We start from the raw sequence: 19375 nt of genomic DNA on the forward strand, positions 1-19375 counted from the left end.
TTTTAATAAAAATTTCTAAATGGCCTGTATAAGTGCACAATTCTTTAAACTTGTCACAAATGACAAAAATGAAAGACTAATGCCTAGATGAGCATCAACAACGTACATGCGGCTTGCATAGAAAAAAATATGCTCTGCCTTTAAGGTTGCATGCTGACCAGCTATACCAAAAGACACATGCCTACGTAGTTTAACACCTGTCCTTCTTGCGAGCTCCAACGTATGGGTCTCTTAACATTTACTGTGCCCACAATTCATTTTGGTTTGAATTTTAGTCTTTTTGTTTTTCACAAATGCATCAGGGTGTTCTTTCATAGCAAGTTCTTTTTAAAAGTTCACAGGCATGAAAACAATGGAGAAACAACTCACAATATATCTTTATTCTGTGCTTACTTAACATTCATGATGTGAAACAGTCTCGCTTGTATGTGTAAATGTCAAGGATGGCACCGTTATGGTGTTCAAACTCAGAGGCAGGAAACAATCTGGAATATATTCTGAGTTATCAGCTGCACCTTCTAGATAGAAGAATTTTGGAGACCCTTTGCCTCCATTTCAGTCGTCTTCCTGATATCACTGGGCTTTCACACACAAGACTGAAGAAAAATATGTTTGGTAATGATTTCAGCTTCCGTATACCCCTAAAGCAATCAAAGTCAAGCTCTGGAATCATGCTCACTGTCACGATTGCCTTGAAGGCGTTCAGTGTTACAAGGTTTGAACTGCTAAGGATTTTGACATTGAAGAGAAGGCCAAATACTCACAACTGAGATATTCGACATTCGGAATGTTGTGAAGCAATCATGTGCACCATGAAGATCCATAATGTTGAGATGTTCACCAAAGAAGGGGTATAACACTGTGGCACAGATTTCGCTACAAGCCTAGACACTCTCCATACTGAATGTCACCTTTTAGTACTAGATGGACTACTCCTATTCCAAAAAGGCATCCTGTACTTGATGCATCCAGAAAAATATTACAATGAAAAAAACATATTATAGATATCCTAGAGGAAATTGCTTTATCAAACCTTTTCACTGCATGCAAAGATGCAAAATGGAAACGTTCAATGCAGCATAAGAGAAGGATGCCACTCATTAAAATTCTTTCAGCAGTGGCATCAACTTCTCAAACAACTCTGAATAACACACAAAGAAAGCGCACAAATGCTCCTGCCACACACAACCCTTATGAGCAGGTAAGAACTCCATGCACTCCTTCAGTCAGAGGACATTTTATGCTTACACCACCCAGATAAAATAGTATTTTTTTATTTACGGTGTAGGAAGCTGGCTCTCCACACAGTGCACTAAAATGAAGTACACTGTGCAGAGAGTCCAGTGGATCCCCAGTTGGTATTGCAGTGCAAAAGTAGATAGGACCGGTTCTCTATTTGTGGTAGTATGAGTGAGCAGTTGGCCTTATCAGAGGGTAGTATTAAGCATTTGTTGTGCTCACAGAGGCAGTAAATGAGGCACACACTCAAAGAATAAATCGGAGACCAATTTAGAAAAATAACAATTATTTTTATATATGTTTCAAATTTAAGAACTAAGGTAATTTTCAGAGTTCTCTCAATTTTATCCTATGAAGGAAAACAATGTTCAACAAACGCAGGGTTAACAATGACTTACAAAGCCAATCTCAGGGAGATAAGGTCAGTACTGGGCCTTGGTCAGAACCACATCAGACGCTTACACCGGGCGGCACTGGGACAGCAGGGTGCAGAGGTGCAGTAAGGTGTCAGGTGCCCAATGGTTTCCCATGGGAATTTGGTACTTGTGAAAGCAGGCTGCAGGCTCTGGCTATGAAGCCAGTCAGGGACAACAAGCAGGTAAGAAGTAGACTTGGGGTGCTCAGGGATGTGGGTGCAACTTTGATCCTCTTCTCCTGTGCCCTGGGCCAACAGATGCAGGGGTGTCTTTAGGCCTCAGGTTTTTTCCTTCGGGTGCACTCATGGTCAGGGGTCCTGTGTTTTGAGGCTGCAGGCATCGTTGGGGTGTGCGGCATGGATGGACCCAGGGTGGACTCAAGCTCTTAGGAGCCGGGGGACATTGTTGGCACTGATAACCCATCTCAGCTGGGGTAAGGGGTCACAGGTGCAGTGGTTGCTGGAGATGTCGGGTTTTCTCCCTTCACAAGCCTGTGAGAGAGAGGGTCCGTGTGCAGAGGCTACAGACGTCTCGGGAGAGTCCAAGATGGGTGAGACCACAATGGGCTCAGTCTCTGGGCAGCTGGGAGACCCACATTGGCACCATTGCATGGCTTCACCTCGGGTCGTGGACCTCTGGTGCAATGGTCACTTCTGGTGTTGGGTTTATGGGGTTCCAGCAGCTGCAGAGTCCTTCCTTTGGAGTTTCTTCCTGCAGGGCAAGTCTGCTGCCCGTGGGGAAACTTGAGTCTTTATTGAAGGCTGGACGAGTTGGCTCCTTGTGCAGGATCCTTCGAGGTCAGCTGGCAGGCCAGAGGGGCTGGTTCCACGTCAGCTGCTGCTTCTTTTCCTCTTCTGTTGGTGCAATTCTTCTTTGTCTGGATCTTCTTAGGTTGTCGAAATCTGAGTTCTAGGGTTCAGAGGTGTCACCTAAGTACTCAATTTAGGGGCGTTACAGGGAGTGCCGGGCTGTAGCCAATGGCCTGTACACCTTTAGAGTGACTACACCTTTCTTATGACCGCGTCCACTGGGAAGTGGGCATAACCCTAACCCTAGTGGCCTGATTCCTTCCAAGCAAGATGGAGGAACTTGAAAAGTAGTGTTCACTTCAGCTGATCCACCTTAAAGGTGGTAGTGGCATGAAGTGGGCACTCCTCCTAATTTAACTAATTTTCCCACCCGTGCTGCTGGCAAACGTGGGGTCAGGACCATAGGGGTTGGTTATCTCTGCCATTTGGAGAGACCTGGGTTGCATTACAAAGGTGGCAAGGCCTTTGAAGCTCCCCGGCCCTGGAATGTCCATCCTGCCTGGGTGAGGAGGTCACACATTTGCCCAGAGCAGGCCTTTTGTCTCATGCCCTCAAGAGCACCGGCTTTCATCTTGGGAGGCCAGAAACGCATATGTGGTGGCTGAACTGGTCGGAACCAGTCAGTCAGCATACTAGTAGGTGGAAGGTTTTCAGGGGGCATCTCTAAGTCGCCCTCTGTGTGCATTTTTTAATAAATCCATCACTGGGGTCAGTGAGGTTTATTATTCTGGGATGTTTGTTACCGAACATCCCAGGATTCAGAGAAGCCATCATGTAGCTGGGGAACTCACAGTGATCAGTGTCCAGCACATGCATTTAAAATGGCTTCCCTGTGCACTTACTATGTCTCTGAATCGACAGACATATAGCAGGGGCATACCTACTTGTGCATGTATGCCCTCACATGTGCCTGGATACACCCTGCCTTAATAGTGACTTCGACTTGACACGTGCATTGCTAGGGGGCCTTGCACACAGGGGTGTGTGACAGGTCATATGTTCAATTTAGCCTGCACCAAGGCACACAGCCTGCAATGGCAGCACTTGTGTGAGTTTGGTGAGATGTCTTTGTAGGCGGCACAACTGGTGCTGCAGCCCTCAGGGACCTTTATTTTAGTATCCCAGGCACCCGGGGTACAGTTTACTAGGGACTTACAGTGGTAGCAAAAGAGGTTGCCAGTTGTGCAAAACAACTATGAGTTTAGGGGAAAGAGATCTGGAACTGGGGACCTGGTTAGCAGGGACCCAGTGCTCTAACAGTTTAAAGCCACACCAGAAACCAGATACAAAGTAGGGGCTAACCATGTCAAAAAGGATGCGGTACTACATATGGTTTCCTTTAATGTACTACATACCACCTAGAGTGGTCTCAGAGTACTCAAGGAGGGATACAAGTAGGAAACAGTGGGCCACTTTTGAAACATTTAAATATTTATCTCGGATCCCTACTGGAAGTCATCAAGTACGCCAGTGGTTCTTAAACGTTTGACTTCCGTTGGCCCCCACGTAATCATTATTGGAATCCAGTGACCCTGGCCTAAACAATTTTGATGATTTGAATCGCTAAATATTAAACAAATTTATGGAATCAAGCATTCATCAAACAAATATACGAATAATTAAATATTTTATTATTTCATAAATATTAAAAGGTTCTTTTTTGTGTGAATTGAAGCACTCATAGTCTAGATATATTATGTTTGATGCTCTTGCACCGCTCCCAATCCGAAGATACAAACTTAACTTTCAGCCTCTAATTTCAAATTTCTTCACATTTACAGAACCTTGTAAAATTTTCAATTTGGCCTTTTTATTTATATAAACTTTGTTGTTCTCTTAGTATTATTTGATCTTCTAAGCAGTTGCAGACCCCGAGGGTATCGTGGACCCCCAGGGGGCCCCAGAGCACAGGTTACAAACCACTGTAGTAGGCTGTTTGGTACCTTTGGTGATACAGGGAAGGTTTGATGTTGATCTTTTTTTGGAAAACTCATCTTCATGGGTAGGGTGTTTCTTCAAAACTGGAGTGATGGTAGTGTGCTTAAAGGATTAAAGAATATCTTCAATGGAGAGGGAGAAGTGTGTATTGAATGGGTGGAAATGCATTAATGTCTAGGTTTATGACTTTGGCATAACACATCTTCCGAATGGGATGAATTTTTGAAGGATGCAACAAACATTTTGGACTGCATAGAACTTGTGAAAGGGTGTGGACCAGGGAGCCAGCAGTGAGATGGTGGGAACTTCCGTAAGAGGAGCACTGATGGCAATCTTAATTCCGATGAAGTCAATTTATTTTTCCCCAAATGTTTTTGTTGGAGATTTCACAACTGCATATAAAAGCATAATACAAAATATTACCAGACGATACATTTTTTTTTGTTTAAACTCATATATAGGAGTAATATTAACTTTGTTCCAGAGCGTTACTTTGTGTCTCCTACTGTAACTTACTATTGTTTCTTGTGTATCTCGGCCAATTTGCGGTTTTAAATCCTGTCATGCCTTCCTTGTTGCAATTTCTCACAAATATGGTTTAATAGTAATGCTTAGTAATAATAATATAGCCTTTTTGTCAAACAGACTTTCACAGAAGGCGCTCATCTAGGAGAAAGCCCTGATCTCTAGTTAACTCTTGACGCATCTCCAAATCTTCTGGCAGTTTGTCTGTCCTCGCTAACTTCATCCTGACTTCTTCAGATACAATCCATTCTTGTGCCTTCTCTTAACCAAACAGCTACTTCTGATGCTGTTGGGCTAAGCCAGTGTATTTATAGTAGAGGTTGTTCTTGTGTTGTTACCGTTGATTTTCATTGGGAACACTAACCAGATACAGTTTGCCTCTTGTTTTACCTGCTTTGCAGGACCCACCTTTGGAGTTGTTTCAGGGAAATTTTCTCAAGCACTTGATGTTTACGGATTTCATTATTTATGGTTTAAATCTGCTTTATTATTATAATATTGTTCGTTATACACATTAAGTTTTTCCTTTAGTGCTTATAGTGACGATTGGGAGAACTGGCACCATTAGTTCCTAGTTCATTCTGTCTCAGGGTTTCTCCTGAAGCGATCTGTCCCAGACAAGGCCCACATTTTAATCCACAGGTGTCTTTCTCATTTTATAGAGAGTAGAAGATTATTTGCCTTGTTATTACAGAACCATGTTCCCCAGAAGATTCCACACTGCACATTCTTGATATGTCTTGAATTTGCTTATCGTACCCCAATCACAATGTATATTTGCCTTTTTTTGATTTTAGACTAACTTGTTAGGGTGAGAAGATGATAACTATGATTTTGAGTTGTTTGGTGCATCTCCATGGGCACTGTTCTCAGCAGTGCACATTAGGTCCACCAGGGGCTTTATGGACAAAAGCTCAAAGTTCTTCTCTTTCTGAAGGGCAGCAATTTGTTCTGCTCTTTCCACCTTCGTCAAAGTTCTCTTACCTCAGTTGCCCTGGATCTAAGCAAGCTGGCTCCAAAATGTTGTCAGATGTTTTATATGTATGGTATATTTATGGTATTACTTTTTTTTTTTAAATAACACTTATTTCAAGAAGTCATCATACTTAGCTTATTTCTGTATATTGTATGACACCTGTGATGGGTACATACTCAGGAAGCAGGAGTGGGGCATGGAAGATTAATAATGAGGTAATATACCCAGTCTGGCTAATACTTTCCTTAGAGACCTGAATAGTTCTTCAGGAGGGATAATAAAAAGGGAAAATATGTGTTCTCTGGCGAGGAGAGGTCCTGTGATATAGTTTATTTTCAGCTGGAATGGGCAACAGACGGGGTACAAGAGAACATCATATAATGAGGGTTGGGGTGAAGATGGATGAATGAAAATAATAGGATTGCTCGTTAGTAACTGATGCACAATGGCTTTTAATGTGAGTTTTTTTGTTTATTCTTGTATGAAAACCTTTATTTTTATCTTTATCTGTAAACCTTTATTTCAGGACTGCGTGGGTTCAGAAAATTAAAGCGGCCTCAGAACTTTATATAGAAACAGAGAAAAGGAAGAGGGAAAAGGCATACTTAGGTAATGTTAGCGTGATCAAGGAGGGTTTCATTTAAGTATCCAGAAATCAGACTCATTCTGAAGACGTTTCTCATTTTCATCTTTTACAGTTCGATCTCAGCGGGCAACAGGTATTGGCAGATTGATGGTGAATATCGTTGAAGGAATAGAGCTGAAACCCTGCAGGTCACATGGTGAGTGCTCATTTTGTTTCACATCTCTATGGTTGGGAATTTCTGGCAGCTGCTAGGTTCTGTCATGTTTTCGCTCTTTTTCGACACAATCCATATGCAAATAACTTTAGCGCAGGTTATATTACAACGCAACTATTATGCAGTGCATATGTGTAAATAAATATAGGACAGTTTCAGCCGTGCTAACACCATATCAGAAGTTGTAGAAATTGACAAAACCCCAGGCCAAGCACTTCATTAACTCAAATAACAAACTCTAGATATTGTCACCCCATCAATGATACATTGTATATATTCGTCACTGATGCCCCCTCCCCCCAGTCAAAGGACACATTGGACCCTCTGCAGAAACACCTGCGATGAAATGGGGGCAGTGCCGCTATCTAGAAAGGGCCACAGTGGCCTGGTTGGAATCCTGGCATAGTTATCCCTTAAATGTCCCCATCACAGCCATGGAGATGCATGTGGCGGTCGAGACATGGCAAGAGGGAACGTGCCGGGTGGTGATAGCATGTCTGATGAATTTTATAAAAAATATAGGGGCCTAGTCGGGAACATTGCTGAAGCTCGGGCAGCCGAACCTCCCAGTGCTCCTTCTATGGACCATTCTTTCTTATTAATCTTGATGTGATAATCTTGGCCAAAATTATAGCTAAACAACTCCTGCCAAACATGTCAGACCTGGTCTTTACTGACGAGTCGGGCGCCGGGCACTGTGCCTGAGAGATCTAGGAGCTTAAATCTGTGACTGTCATTTAGCTTACTGCATCAGACCACCCCTCATTGCCTGTGGCTGCTCCCTTTTTAAATGCTGAAAAAAATATTTGTTTCACAGACTTGAGATTTCATGCTAAAAGTGATTGAAAGGCTGGGGTTGGGGGCAATCTTCGTCAATTTCATTAGGCGCATTTATACCGATCCAATAGCTAATAATTGATTTGTTATCTGAGGGGATACATATCACTTGGGGCACCAGAGGGCTGCCCTCTTTCACATCTACTGTTTATAATAGCTATGGATTCCCTGGCTTTCTGGCATGCATCATTCGTAAATATCATGCAGAAAGATGTATCCACATGGGTGAATGCAAAACATCGATTTCGCTCTATCCAGATGAAGTCCTATTGTACATAAAATACCATAATATTAACCAACCCCCAGTGCTCATACAAGTACTGACCTATGGCAGAATGAATGACAGGTTTACATATCAGCTGGAATAAATCTGAAATTGTCCTGCTAAAGCAAGGGCACAAAAACAACCCTTGACTATGCACTGGATTGGAGGGAAGAACTCATCAGGTACCTGGTGATCACGCTACATACAGACCCCATAGCTGTACTACAGGAAAACATTCTTTGTAAAACAAAATCAGGTAGATAAAAGGATACAGCTTCCCCTGTCTATGGCAGGTTGATCTGAACTTATTAAAATATAGTAATACCAATACTACTGTTCCTCTTTTGTAATATCCTTCCTCCATTGCCCACTGATCTCCTTAAAACAACATTGTCAGGGCTTATTTAGATGGACACACAACCCGAGGTTAGCTGAAAAATACTTACCTTGCCTTATAGGGGGAGGGGAGGGTGCACAGTGGGGGTCATGGTGCTCCCAGATAAAGAACTGTGTTATATTGCTTGGGTAGAATACACCAGAGGCTGTATTATACATAGTGCAGCGGGTGCACAACGGACATGTGCCCCCACTTTGCGTGCCCCCGGGGCACCATGGTATTACAGAAACTGCTGCAGGCACTTGTGCAGCCCTTTATGTAATACAGATAGCGCTTGCACACATATAGTGCCAGCACTATCACCAGTGGGTGTTCCCTCATTTGCATCGGAACCTGACTGCATGCAAATGAGGGAATCACTTTGCCTTTGCGCCTGCGCTGTGTTATAGACACAGAGACAAGGAGGCACGCTTAAAAGGAACTGTGAGCTGAGCTGTGTACAGGTTAGTGTGTATGCATGAAAAGTGTCCATAATTTCGCCTTCCAACCACACTGTGGCGCCAGCATCCATGACCACTTTGATAATGTTTTGTGATGCACATTGGGGCTTAAACAATCTGACTAGGGTTCTGCCAGGTTAGATCACCACATTTGGGGTTGCAGCATGGGGACACATATGGAGTCCCTCTTCCAGGGGGGCGTGGCTTGAGGAGCCATCATGGTGGACGCTCATTAGATCAGCTCCGCAGCGGCGTGGAGTTATCCTGCAATATGCGACTGGCATAAGGGGAAGTGCCAACAAGCGGCGGCGCGCACAGAGCATCGTGGAGGCAGAAACCGGCTCCCGCCTCGTCCCGGAGACTGTAAACAGCCAAAGCATTCTACAGCAGCAACGCGACCCAGGCAACAAAATTGGCGCGCTGGGCCAGCCCTTGGTGAAACTGAAGCAACCCAGCGCCGGGGCATCCTGCGAGAGCCAGCCGAGTGCAGCTGACGGCACAGTGAGGCAGCGGTGCCCCGAGCGCAGGAATAAAGAGGTGAGCTGGATCCGGGGACTGACTGGCGGCGGTTCCATTTTTGAATGGAGATGAGTGGAGCCACGTGAAATCTTGGCGCGTGCTAGGGCTGCAGGAAATGCCCTGCTATAGCGACAGGAAGCGCAAGGGGCTCCCTGAAGTGGCTGGGCCCTGTGGAGCGCACTCCCGAGCTGGAGGGGGAGTGAGGGCGTGACCTGCTGCCGGCATTGTTGCGGAGGCTCCCAGGAAGTAGAGATCCCACTGTCTGTGTGCAGGAGTTGCATCGGTGTGCCCCGATTGTGCTGCTGCCCTGGCCTGCGTTATTGGAGGCAGGCTGTGCACTACCTGTGGAACTGTAACGCTGAGCATCGTGAGGCGACTTTGGACGAGTCCTGCCAGATGGGTGCAGCTTGCAGCAGCTGTGCGCATTAAGTCCATTTTTCCCCTGCTGGTGACCTATCGCAGGACCTGGCGGCGTAACGAGTGTGATGGTCTGGAGGTGCAGGGCTCGGGTAAATGAGCTGTGTGATGGACTCTGGGGATGTGACCTGCTGACAAAACCATTACACCTCCATCTCTAGCCAGCGGAACGCACCGACAACAGCCCAGCCGTGCTGCTATTAAGTACCCATTATGAATGTACGCTACAGCGCGAGGCACTGATGGACAGGTGCGGAGCACACTGTATCGATTCATGGCCCCTCACACGATGCTGTGCTGCTGGCCAGGGATTGTCAGCGACCTGGGGGCAACCACCTACGTCTTGGTGCTAGGGGGCCCCACCAAATCCAACGATCACTGTGGCGAATGCAGAACGCCCCATTGCCATAGAAGACAAGCTAGATGCTGTATTATAATGATGGCAGTCGGACCTCACTATAGTCTAAGATAGACGCGGTCTCCTCGTATCTGAGTCTCCTCCATGGACAGGGTGGCACTGATGGAGCAAACTGTAACGACTTTGCCGCCCAGAACGACCAACCTGGAAACCTCCCTGAAGGAACTATCGGAAAGAGTACGCATACTGGAGCAGCGAGCGGAGGATGCAGAGGGCAGATCCCATAGAAACAATGTTCGCCTGGTGGGCCTGCCAGAGGGCACCGAGGTGGCCAATCCCGTGCGGTACATCGAAGGCTGGCTGCGCACGGCTCTCCCCCAGATACCCTTACACACTTTTTCTCCATTGAACGGGCACACAGAGTCCTGCCCGACGACCCCTTGCGAGTGCCAACCCGCGACCAATGGTAATATGATTCCTTCATTACCGTGACAGAGACATTGTGTTAAAGGAAACCCGCCTAATGATGAAGATAAGGGTGGGCAATGCTAATGGGATGTTCTTCCCAGACTATACATTTCTTTACAGCAGCAGTGCAATAATTTCTTTGTAGTGAAGTGACGTCTTTGTGAAATGGGATTTGCTTACTCTCTCCTCTTCCCAGCTAGGCTTCGGGTAGTAGCCTCTGACACTATGCACTGGCTGGCAAGCCCTTATACCGGTGCTCCACGACCGGCTCAGTCGGCATCAACAAAGGAAGATAATATCCGGCGGAACCGCAGGGGGCAACGTCGGATGAAGGCGCGAGTGGACAGAGACCCTCCTGCAGTTCCAGATTTGGAGCAGAGAATCCAGGAGTGGTGTAGTGCCTTACAGCAAGCAGCCGTGCTCTCAAGTGCGGGGTGTTGCTCCAGTCCAAATGTTCCAGACTCCCCTTCTTTCGATGGAGAGAGTTCTGTTATCACATGGCCGTCTGTGCAAAGCTCGCATGTTCCTCCAGATATAACCCCACAGACATCAGACAATATAATTTGAGCTCAGTTGTCTTTATATTCATGTTTCTATTCATGTTTCTACTCTTGATAATGTATAATGCTCCTTATATGGTCGTGAACATTGTTCTGTCCGTAAAGTGGTGCACAATGTAGTCCCTCTGTTGTTACATACTGCGGGTTCTCATCCGGTCACCCCTACCGTAAGACCAACTATCTTTTGTCTTAGTTGTCATTACCCAGTTTGGGTGGCCACTTGTTCTAGTGTGCTACTCTTTTGGTATTTCCAATGTTCTTGTTACAATATGTTGCTCGTTGTTAACCCCCAATAACCTGTCCACCGCTAGGCAACTCATGAAGTTACTTACTACACATTGCTCTGCTCCCTCACACGCACTAAGGACGCTGTCAGTCGTGTGGCAAATATGCGCAGCACCCCCGGCTGTTCATCTTACATATGATGGCGCACATTAACCTAATGACATGGAACATTCATGACATGCACACTCCAGCTCGTTGCTACGCCATATACTCCTGTCTGAAGCGCTGCGATGCTCATAAATCTATGCTACAAGAGTCTCACCTAACAAGCTCAGAGGTAGACACGCGTAGAAGAAAATGGCGAGGCCACGTATATTCCACAAACTACTCATCTTATGTGTGAGGTGTGTTAATATGGATTAGACCGGGGATCCCGTTTGATCTGATAGAGCAGGTCGCAGAGGCAAATGGCTGGTATATGTTCATTCGAGGCCAGCTAAGTGGTCGTCACATCCGACTTGGTAATATATATGCTCCCAGTGTAGACCAGGCCTCGTTTTTAAGCGCACTCAATCGATTGCTGGCTCGATGGAACGATGCCTGTGGCTGATTTGTGGGGACTTTAATTGTGTACTAGATACGCATCTGGACAGGGGCTTTCCACCACTGAAATGCACTACTGCTAGCTCTGATGCCCACTTTTTAGTAACCTGGTTGCACCACTGGCAATTGACGCATGTCTGGTGCCATTATAATGCTGCGGCCAGAGTATACTCCTTCTACTCAGCCCCTCATGATTTACATGTCCAACTTGACAGGCTACTCTGTAAGGCCAACCTGGTCCCAGCGGTTGCACGGACCGATTATCTGGGCCGTACTCACTCCAATCTCAACCCCCAATACCTCCAGCTCGACTGGGATGAGACCACCCACCTTTCTGCCCCCCACATGGAGGCTGCAACCTATGACGTTGGAGGACCCGGCATTCCGTGAATTGACTGGGCAACGGATAGCTAGTTACTTTGAACTCAATACAGACACAGCCTCGTCTCGTTCAATGGAATGGGACGCGTTTAAGGCTACGCTGCCACGGATCCCTGCCAAGCAATATTCAGAACTAGATGGCCCTCTCCTGCTGTCCAAGGTGCAGGAAGCCATTCGTTCTCTCGCCAATGGCAAAGCGCCCCATCCAGATAGGCTCCTGGACTAATTTTATAAGACATGCGCAGCTCAGCTAGCACCTAAATTGTTTACTCTATATGAGGAAGCTTTGGAACAGGTGCACTTACCCCTTACATTGAGAGAGGCCACAGTGGTCTCCCTACTGAAGCCGCATAAGGGCCCCACCAGTCTGACTCCTACAGACCGCTGGCACTCCTCAATACGGATTATGAAATATTAGCCAAAATTGTTGCAATGCGACTGGCCCCACTGGTGCTTGTATTAGTGCATGAGGATCAGAACGGTTTTGTGCCGGGCTGTACGACATCCCTCAACCTGTGTAGGTTTTTTCGTACTCTCCCTGGTGTTGGCCACGAGAAAGCATTTGACTCGCTGGAATGGCCTTTCCTTTTAGCAGTTTTGCCCGAATATGGCTTTAGCCCGCGTTTTATACAACTGGTGAAATTGCTATATATGCTTCCATCAGCTCGAACCAAAACAGGGCACCTAATGTCGCCCTCCATTTGTATCAGGAGAGACACACAACAGGGTTGTCCTTTATCCCCTCTGCTCTTCGCTCTGGCAGTAGAGCCACTGTTGGTCACGCTCTGCAAGGCGGGCGCTCCTGGGGCATACCACTGAGTGATGGAAACCATACAGTCTCTTTATATGCAGACAACTTTCTAGTGTACATTAGAGATATTGCGGAGTTCCTCAGCGATATAATACCATTACTCTACGCGCATGAAGGATTTCTGGCTTGCGAGTAAATTGGGCCAAGTCTTGTGTGTTCCCGTTGTCGCTTGCTGTGCTGATCCAGACCTCACATCGATAGCCCCTGGCCTAGAGTGGCAATCCAGCACCTTCAGATATCTTGGCATACAGGTATATCAAGGGGATACTGATCTGTTTGATGGAAATCTGACCTGTGCTGTGTCGAACTTGCGTCGACAGATGACATTCTGGAAGATGCTACCGCTAACAGTCATGTGAGAGTTCTTTGTAGAGTCTTGCTCTACGAATCTGAGGACCCATTGCAGGGGGAGCCCTTAAGTAACCCTAAAAGGGGGTTGGTCACTCTCGGAGGTGACCCTCCTATCAGAGGGGGTCAGGAATGTCATCTACCTGGCCTAACCAGTTAGATGCTTCCAAGGGCCTCTGCACATCTTATTTTCAAGATGGAAAAATCAAGTGGCCTCCTGGCAGAGCTCTATTTACCTCCCTAGGGGTTGGAGCTGGACATGGGGTGGTCACTCCCCTGTCCTTTGTGAATTTTCACACCAGAGTGGTAACCCGGTGTTCCTGAACTGGTGCAAGCAGGATTATGTTAGGAGGGCACCAAATGTGCCCTTCAAAGCAGTCTGATGGCGCTCAGTGGCCACTCCAGCCCTTAGACATCTAATACACAGGGGGAGGTGGTCACACCTCTCCCTTGCAGGAAATCCTTTGTTCTCCCTTCCTCTACCTGAGCCAGGCTCACCAGCAGGAGGGCAGAACAGTGTCTGGGGTGGGCAGCAATGTTGGCTGGCAGCCAGACCCCAAAAGGCTGCACAGGCAGAACTGGGGGATTCTCTAAAGAACCCCTAGAGTACAGGGGATCATGCCTCTAGCACCGGAATCGGTGTAGTTGCATGATTACAACATGTTTCATACCAAACAAGCCATTATGTAGTTAGACCACTCGCATGGCCAGTGTCTACTACATACCTTAAGTTGGCTTCCTCTCACTTACAGAGCCCAGGGAATGGAGGCTGGGGTTTGTAGGGGTACCTTGCTCATGCAAGGTTACCCACACACTTAAGGTCATGCACTCTGCCTTTGGGCTGAAGGGCCTATCAGATGGGTGACTTACTGTGGAAAAGTGCAGCGACCAGGATACAAGACAAGCCTTAATTCTTAAGTGAAAGCTGCATGCACCATTACATGCAGTCTGCAATGGCAGGCCTGCAGACACAGTTTGCATGGGCTCCTATTGGTGGCAAAATATATGCTGCAGCCTATGGGGGTCCCATGGTGCACCAATGTTCTGGGTACCTAAGTACCATATACTAAGGACTTATATAGGTGCACCAGTATGCCAATTGTGGGTCTAAAACATTTACCAGCAACCAAAGTTAGAGGAGAGAGCACAGACCCTGGGGTCCTGGTTAGCAGGATCCCAGTGAACTACAGTCTAAACACTCTGACATCAGGCAAAATGTGGGGTTATCCATGCTAGAAAGACAGGACTTTCCTTTACCACCCTGTACCCTATCAGAAGCACTCACAAGGACTTGGGACATTGCTCCCAGAGGCAGATTTTGGGCAGGGTCCACGGACAAGAAAATCCAAAGCAGTATTTGCAATGCCAATAGATCATGCGCATGAAAGAAAGTGCCTATTGTTTCATTCATGAGTTTAGTCACTCAAGTCATCATACATGTGCTCTGTCACTCATATTTGCACTCGTACATCCAGCCATCCATCCACTGATTCATTCTTGCATTCACCTTCTGACGCAACCACAGTAAAACACACACTCAGCAACTTATGCAAGATCAATTAAAAGAATACAAGTAGGAAAAAATAAAATATGCAATCTGTACATTTGTGTATGCTTGGAATAACAAAACTAAATATAGCATATGGTGTCCATCGTTCAGAAGTATTGAACATAGTCTATAATTGTTTTAAAATTCCAGCATGGCTGCCACATTAGGAACCAACACGTTTGACATCTTGGAATGGTAAAACTATGATACGTTATGGACAACAGCATTCTGTAGTAGTCACCCGGTTTAGGGGAAGTGACCAAGTGGGATGTGGCATACTGCAAGTGAAATGAGTGGCAAGCGGGCGACCTGTTAGCACTGCCTAGAGAGCTGTAGTATACTCTTATGCCAAATTAAAATAGGAAGCAGGGAATCAAAGAAATGAAAAGGGGACTCTAAAAGGGGGAAATGTAAAACTAAAGGGCTACCAACCAGCTCTGACACTGAAACATTCATGTTCAGGTGGATGTGCACATGTGATCAGAAACTTTTCATTATAAACAATCAGGCCGTTAACATTATTGTTGGCTTATCGCCATATCCAATTCATGCCTACTGTGTTTGTCGTAAGCTCTCCTACAACTAAACCATCAGGTGTACTATGATAAAATTACAAAATATACAAAATTCCATTTGCCATAACAATAGAAATTCACTTCTTTTAGAGCCTGTTTAGGATTAGTATAGTGCAAACTTTTATCCCTATGATTTATTCAGATGGGACATCAAAACCGTTGCCTCCTCTGGTAATCTGTGAGATTCAGGATAACAAAATACCTGCCTGCAGGCTTTAGCACAGCAGAGTAATAATCCACCCCTAAAAGCCTATTGCCTTTAACACATGCTTTCCACAATAAGTAAATCAGGCCTACTTGCTTTGTCATAACATTTCAATATAAACAGATCACTTCTATGGAATCTGATGTAATATTTCCCATTGAACCTGTAAGGCCCATAACCTTAACCACTGGCATGACATCATAACCAAAACAGGCTAACTAAAGTGCACATACGCTGGCAACCAACATGCATACAGTTGTAAAATTACAAATATGTATAGAATTACGGTTAACTAAGCAATATACGCCCCCTCTCTCAGTAGGGCCTAACAAGAATCATCAAAGTTAAAATCTTCTACTCTCAGGATTTGTCGTATTATGAGAGCAACCCCAAAACACTTGCCTACTATGGTAATCCTTGATAGTACATATAACCAAATGCCTGTCTACAGCCTGTAACATAGAGTGATGACAATCAACAGTTAGAGGCCTTTTGGCTTTAACAAATGCTGATCACAGTAAATAGGCCAGGCCTACTCATTAATTCATTCATTCATTTCTAGAGCGCGCTACTCACCCGCAAGGGTCTCAAGGTGGGGTAGAGGGGGGTGGGGGAGATGCTACTGTTCGAACAGCCAAGTCTTGAGGCATTTCCTGAAGGTCAGCAGGTCCAGGGTCTGTCATAGGTGGATGGGGAGGGTGTTCCAGGTCTTGGCTGCAAAGTGGGAAAACGATCTGCCGCCGGCTGTAATCCTGTGGATGCGAGGAACGGTGGCGAGGGTGAGGTTGGTATAGCAGAGTTGACGATTGTGGGCGTAGAAGGTGAGTCGTTCGTTGAGGTAAGCTGGGCCGGCGTTGTGGAGTACTTTGTGGGCGTGGGTGAGGAGCTTGAAGGTGATCCTCTTGTTGATGGGGAGCCAGTGTAGGTCTCTCAGGTGGGCTGAGATATGGTTGCGGCGCAGGATGTTGAGGATGAGGCGTGCGGAGGCGTTCTGTATACATTGCAGTCTTTTCTGGAGTTTGGCCGTGGTTCCCGGATAGAGAGCGTTGCCGTAGTTCAGTCTGCTGCTGACGAGTTCCTGGGTGACCGTCCTTCTGGTTTCGGTGGGGATCTACCTGAAGATTTTGCGGAGCATGCGGACAGTGTTGAAGCAGGATGATGAGACAGCGTTGACTTGCTGGGTCATGGTGAGCGATGAGTCCAGGATGAATCCCAGGTTGCATGTGTGGTTGGTGGGTGTCGGTGAGGTTCCTAGAGTGGCCGGCCACCAGGAGTCGTCCCAGGCAGAGGGGGTGGAGCTGAGGGTAAGGATCTCCGTCTTGTCCGAGTTCAGTTTCATGCGACTGCTCTCCGTCCAGTCGGCGATGGCCTTCATTCAGTCGTGGAGGTTCATTTTGGCAGTGGGGGGGTGGTCCTTGATGAGTGCCTACTACCTTTGTGATAACTTCATAATAAACAGAACAGATGTGGCTTGCTACCGTGATCAACTCAGGCATACTGTACTTGAGCGCAAGCTTTCCCACAGGTAGACGTCAGGCACACATTCATAAAATTACCAAGTACACAAAATTAAAGTTGGCAAAGCAAAATACTATCTCTCCCTAGAGGGCTAAACAAGAACTCTCACAGCGCAAAATTTATATATCCGTGATTTGTCAGAGGGTCTAACTACCAACAAAACCTTTGCCTTCTACTGTAATCTGTGAGATGTATGTAAAAAAAAAAAAAATGTATCTATATCCTTTAATAGAGAGTACTAACAATTCAACCTTAAATGCTAAGTGGCTTTTACATATGCTTTTCACAATAAATACCTAGGTCCTACTGCTTTTTTCATAATATGTCATATTAAACAGAACAGGCCTATAGCCATGATCATTAGCTTGCCACCATGATCACCTTAGACCTTCTGTATAGATTATAAGTTTTGCCACTAGCCAAAAATTGCAATACAAGAACTCTTTTTAGTGTGAACACACAACTTTGGCGCAATCAAATCCTCTACCTAGGGAAACCACCATGTAGGTAGATCTTCGTTGTACTCTGAAAGCTCTGTTTTTGTTGAGTACTTAAGGCCAGGCGACAGCTGCACTTTCAAGGAAGATATAAAAATGTTTGTAGATTACTGTAGCCCTGGGCATCCCATACGGCTCTCAAACACCCACCTGCATTCTGATGTTAGTTATGGAAAGGGAAGGAGATCTGTACTGCCACCTGAGAAAAACAAACAATTTAAATGATCTTACCTAAGACACTTTTACAGTGCCATGTGTGTGCCAATGAATGTTTAAGCTCCATCCCATTGTAAGCCTCATGGTGAATGATTGTCAACATCAGGGCCTGAACACAAGGGAGGTGAGCGCAATATATCAACACAAAAAAACAAATGTTCACTAAAAATCTTTGTTAGGGATAACTATTCATTCTGCTCTCATTCTGCTCATAATACATTTGCGCATATTTTATATTCTCTGATAAAACACAGTTGAATGACATCATGATTAGGAATCAAAACATAAAAACACTGAATTTGGCCAGCTGTAATTAGCTGTGCAAATCATGTCGTGTCCCTCAGCCTTGTTTGTGTAATAAAAGCACTCAAATGTGTGTCTCTGTGTATATATATATATATAAATATATATATATATATGTACATATATGAAGTTAGTGATCAGCACACTGTTGTCCACAATTGTGCATGTTCCACCTCTGAGGGTGTAGAAAGGGAAAAGACCAAAAAAAAACTGACATCAATGTGCAGGGATAGCGCTCAGATGCTTCTCCATTCATTCACTTCTGGGGCAGTATGGAGTCAGTGTGGTGTCGCATGGTGCCACCTAGCGGCGTTTGGGAGCACTGTTATTGAAAAATATCCCATGCCAGTTTGACACCTGGCCAATATAAGTGCTTGCGTCCGTGGAGAAACCCCATACTCTACTTCTCTACATCCACCAATGTCTCCTTCCTGTTTGACTGTATGACAGCGAAAGTTTCTAACACAATAGGCAATTTAAAATATTTTGAGTGGGTTGGAACCTACAACAGTCAGGATAAAGGGTTAGAAAACAGTTAGTGGTTACTAAATTTTTCTTGTAAAAATTGTATTAATTTACAAGGTCTTTTTGCATTGTGTGCCCAAGTGTGAAGTGTACTGTGCTAACTATGTGGTGTGAATTTCAGGAAAGAGCAATCCATACTGTGAGATCACCATGGGCTCCCAGTGCCATATCACCAAGACGATCCAAGACACACTGAACCCCAAGTGGAACTCAAACTGTCAGTTCTTCATCAAGGACCTGGAGCAGGATGTACTTTGTATCACAGTCTTCGAGAGGGACCAGTTCTCACCTGATGGTATGTAGAGGTTAAAGGGATTCTCAATAACAGTAAATGATTTTAGGAGCACCGAGTCTTTGTTGAAAGATCCTTTTCAAACTGCAAAGACAAGCGGTTGTTTGACAATATTAATATCACTAAAGAAAATGTTAAGATAGCAGATATTTCCAATATGTGCGCCACGAAAAAGGACATTCAGTCCAGAAGGTTTTTGGAGACTAGACCACCGTTGCTCCCTATCATGGCATGCTTCATCACAGGGCTATCTGTTGCCTATCCCGGCTCACCGAATTGTTATTTAGGAAGTTTTAGAGACCAGATATTTTTATGGGGGACCGAAAAATGACTAATAATGCCCAGGTTACCCTCCAATGGACC

The 19375-nt window shown here is 45.5% G+C and overlaps 1 protein-coding gene across 2 annotated transcripts in view; it reads left to right on the forward strand.

Moving 5' to 3' along the window:
* ITSN1 (intersectin 1) overlaps nt 1-19375 on the forward strand; it is a 1130286-nt gene that overhangs the window by 1102368 nt on the left and 8543 nt on the right. For both annotated transcript variants that reach the window (XM_069202488.1, XM_069202489.1), the window contains exons 37-39: nt 6430-6512; nt 6602-6685; nt 18842-19015. In XM_069202488.1, the coding sequence (XP_069058589.1) occupies nt 6430-6512; nt 6602-6685; nt 18842-19015 (341 nt within the window). The remainder of the gene's footprint in view (nt 1-6429; nt 6513-6601; nt 6686-18841; nt 19016-19375) is intronic.

This window comes from Pleurodeles waltl, chromosome 8 (genome assembly GCF_031143425.1).
Source record: "Pleurodeles waltl isolate 20211129_DDA chromosome 8, aPleWal1.hap1.20221129, whole genome shotgun sequence".
In the NCBI taxonomy this organism is placed as follows: domain Eukaryota; kingdom Metazoa; phylum Chordata; class Amphibia; order Caudata; family Salamandridae; genus Pleurodeles; species Pleurodeles waltl.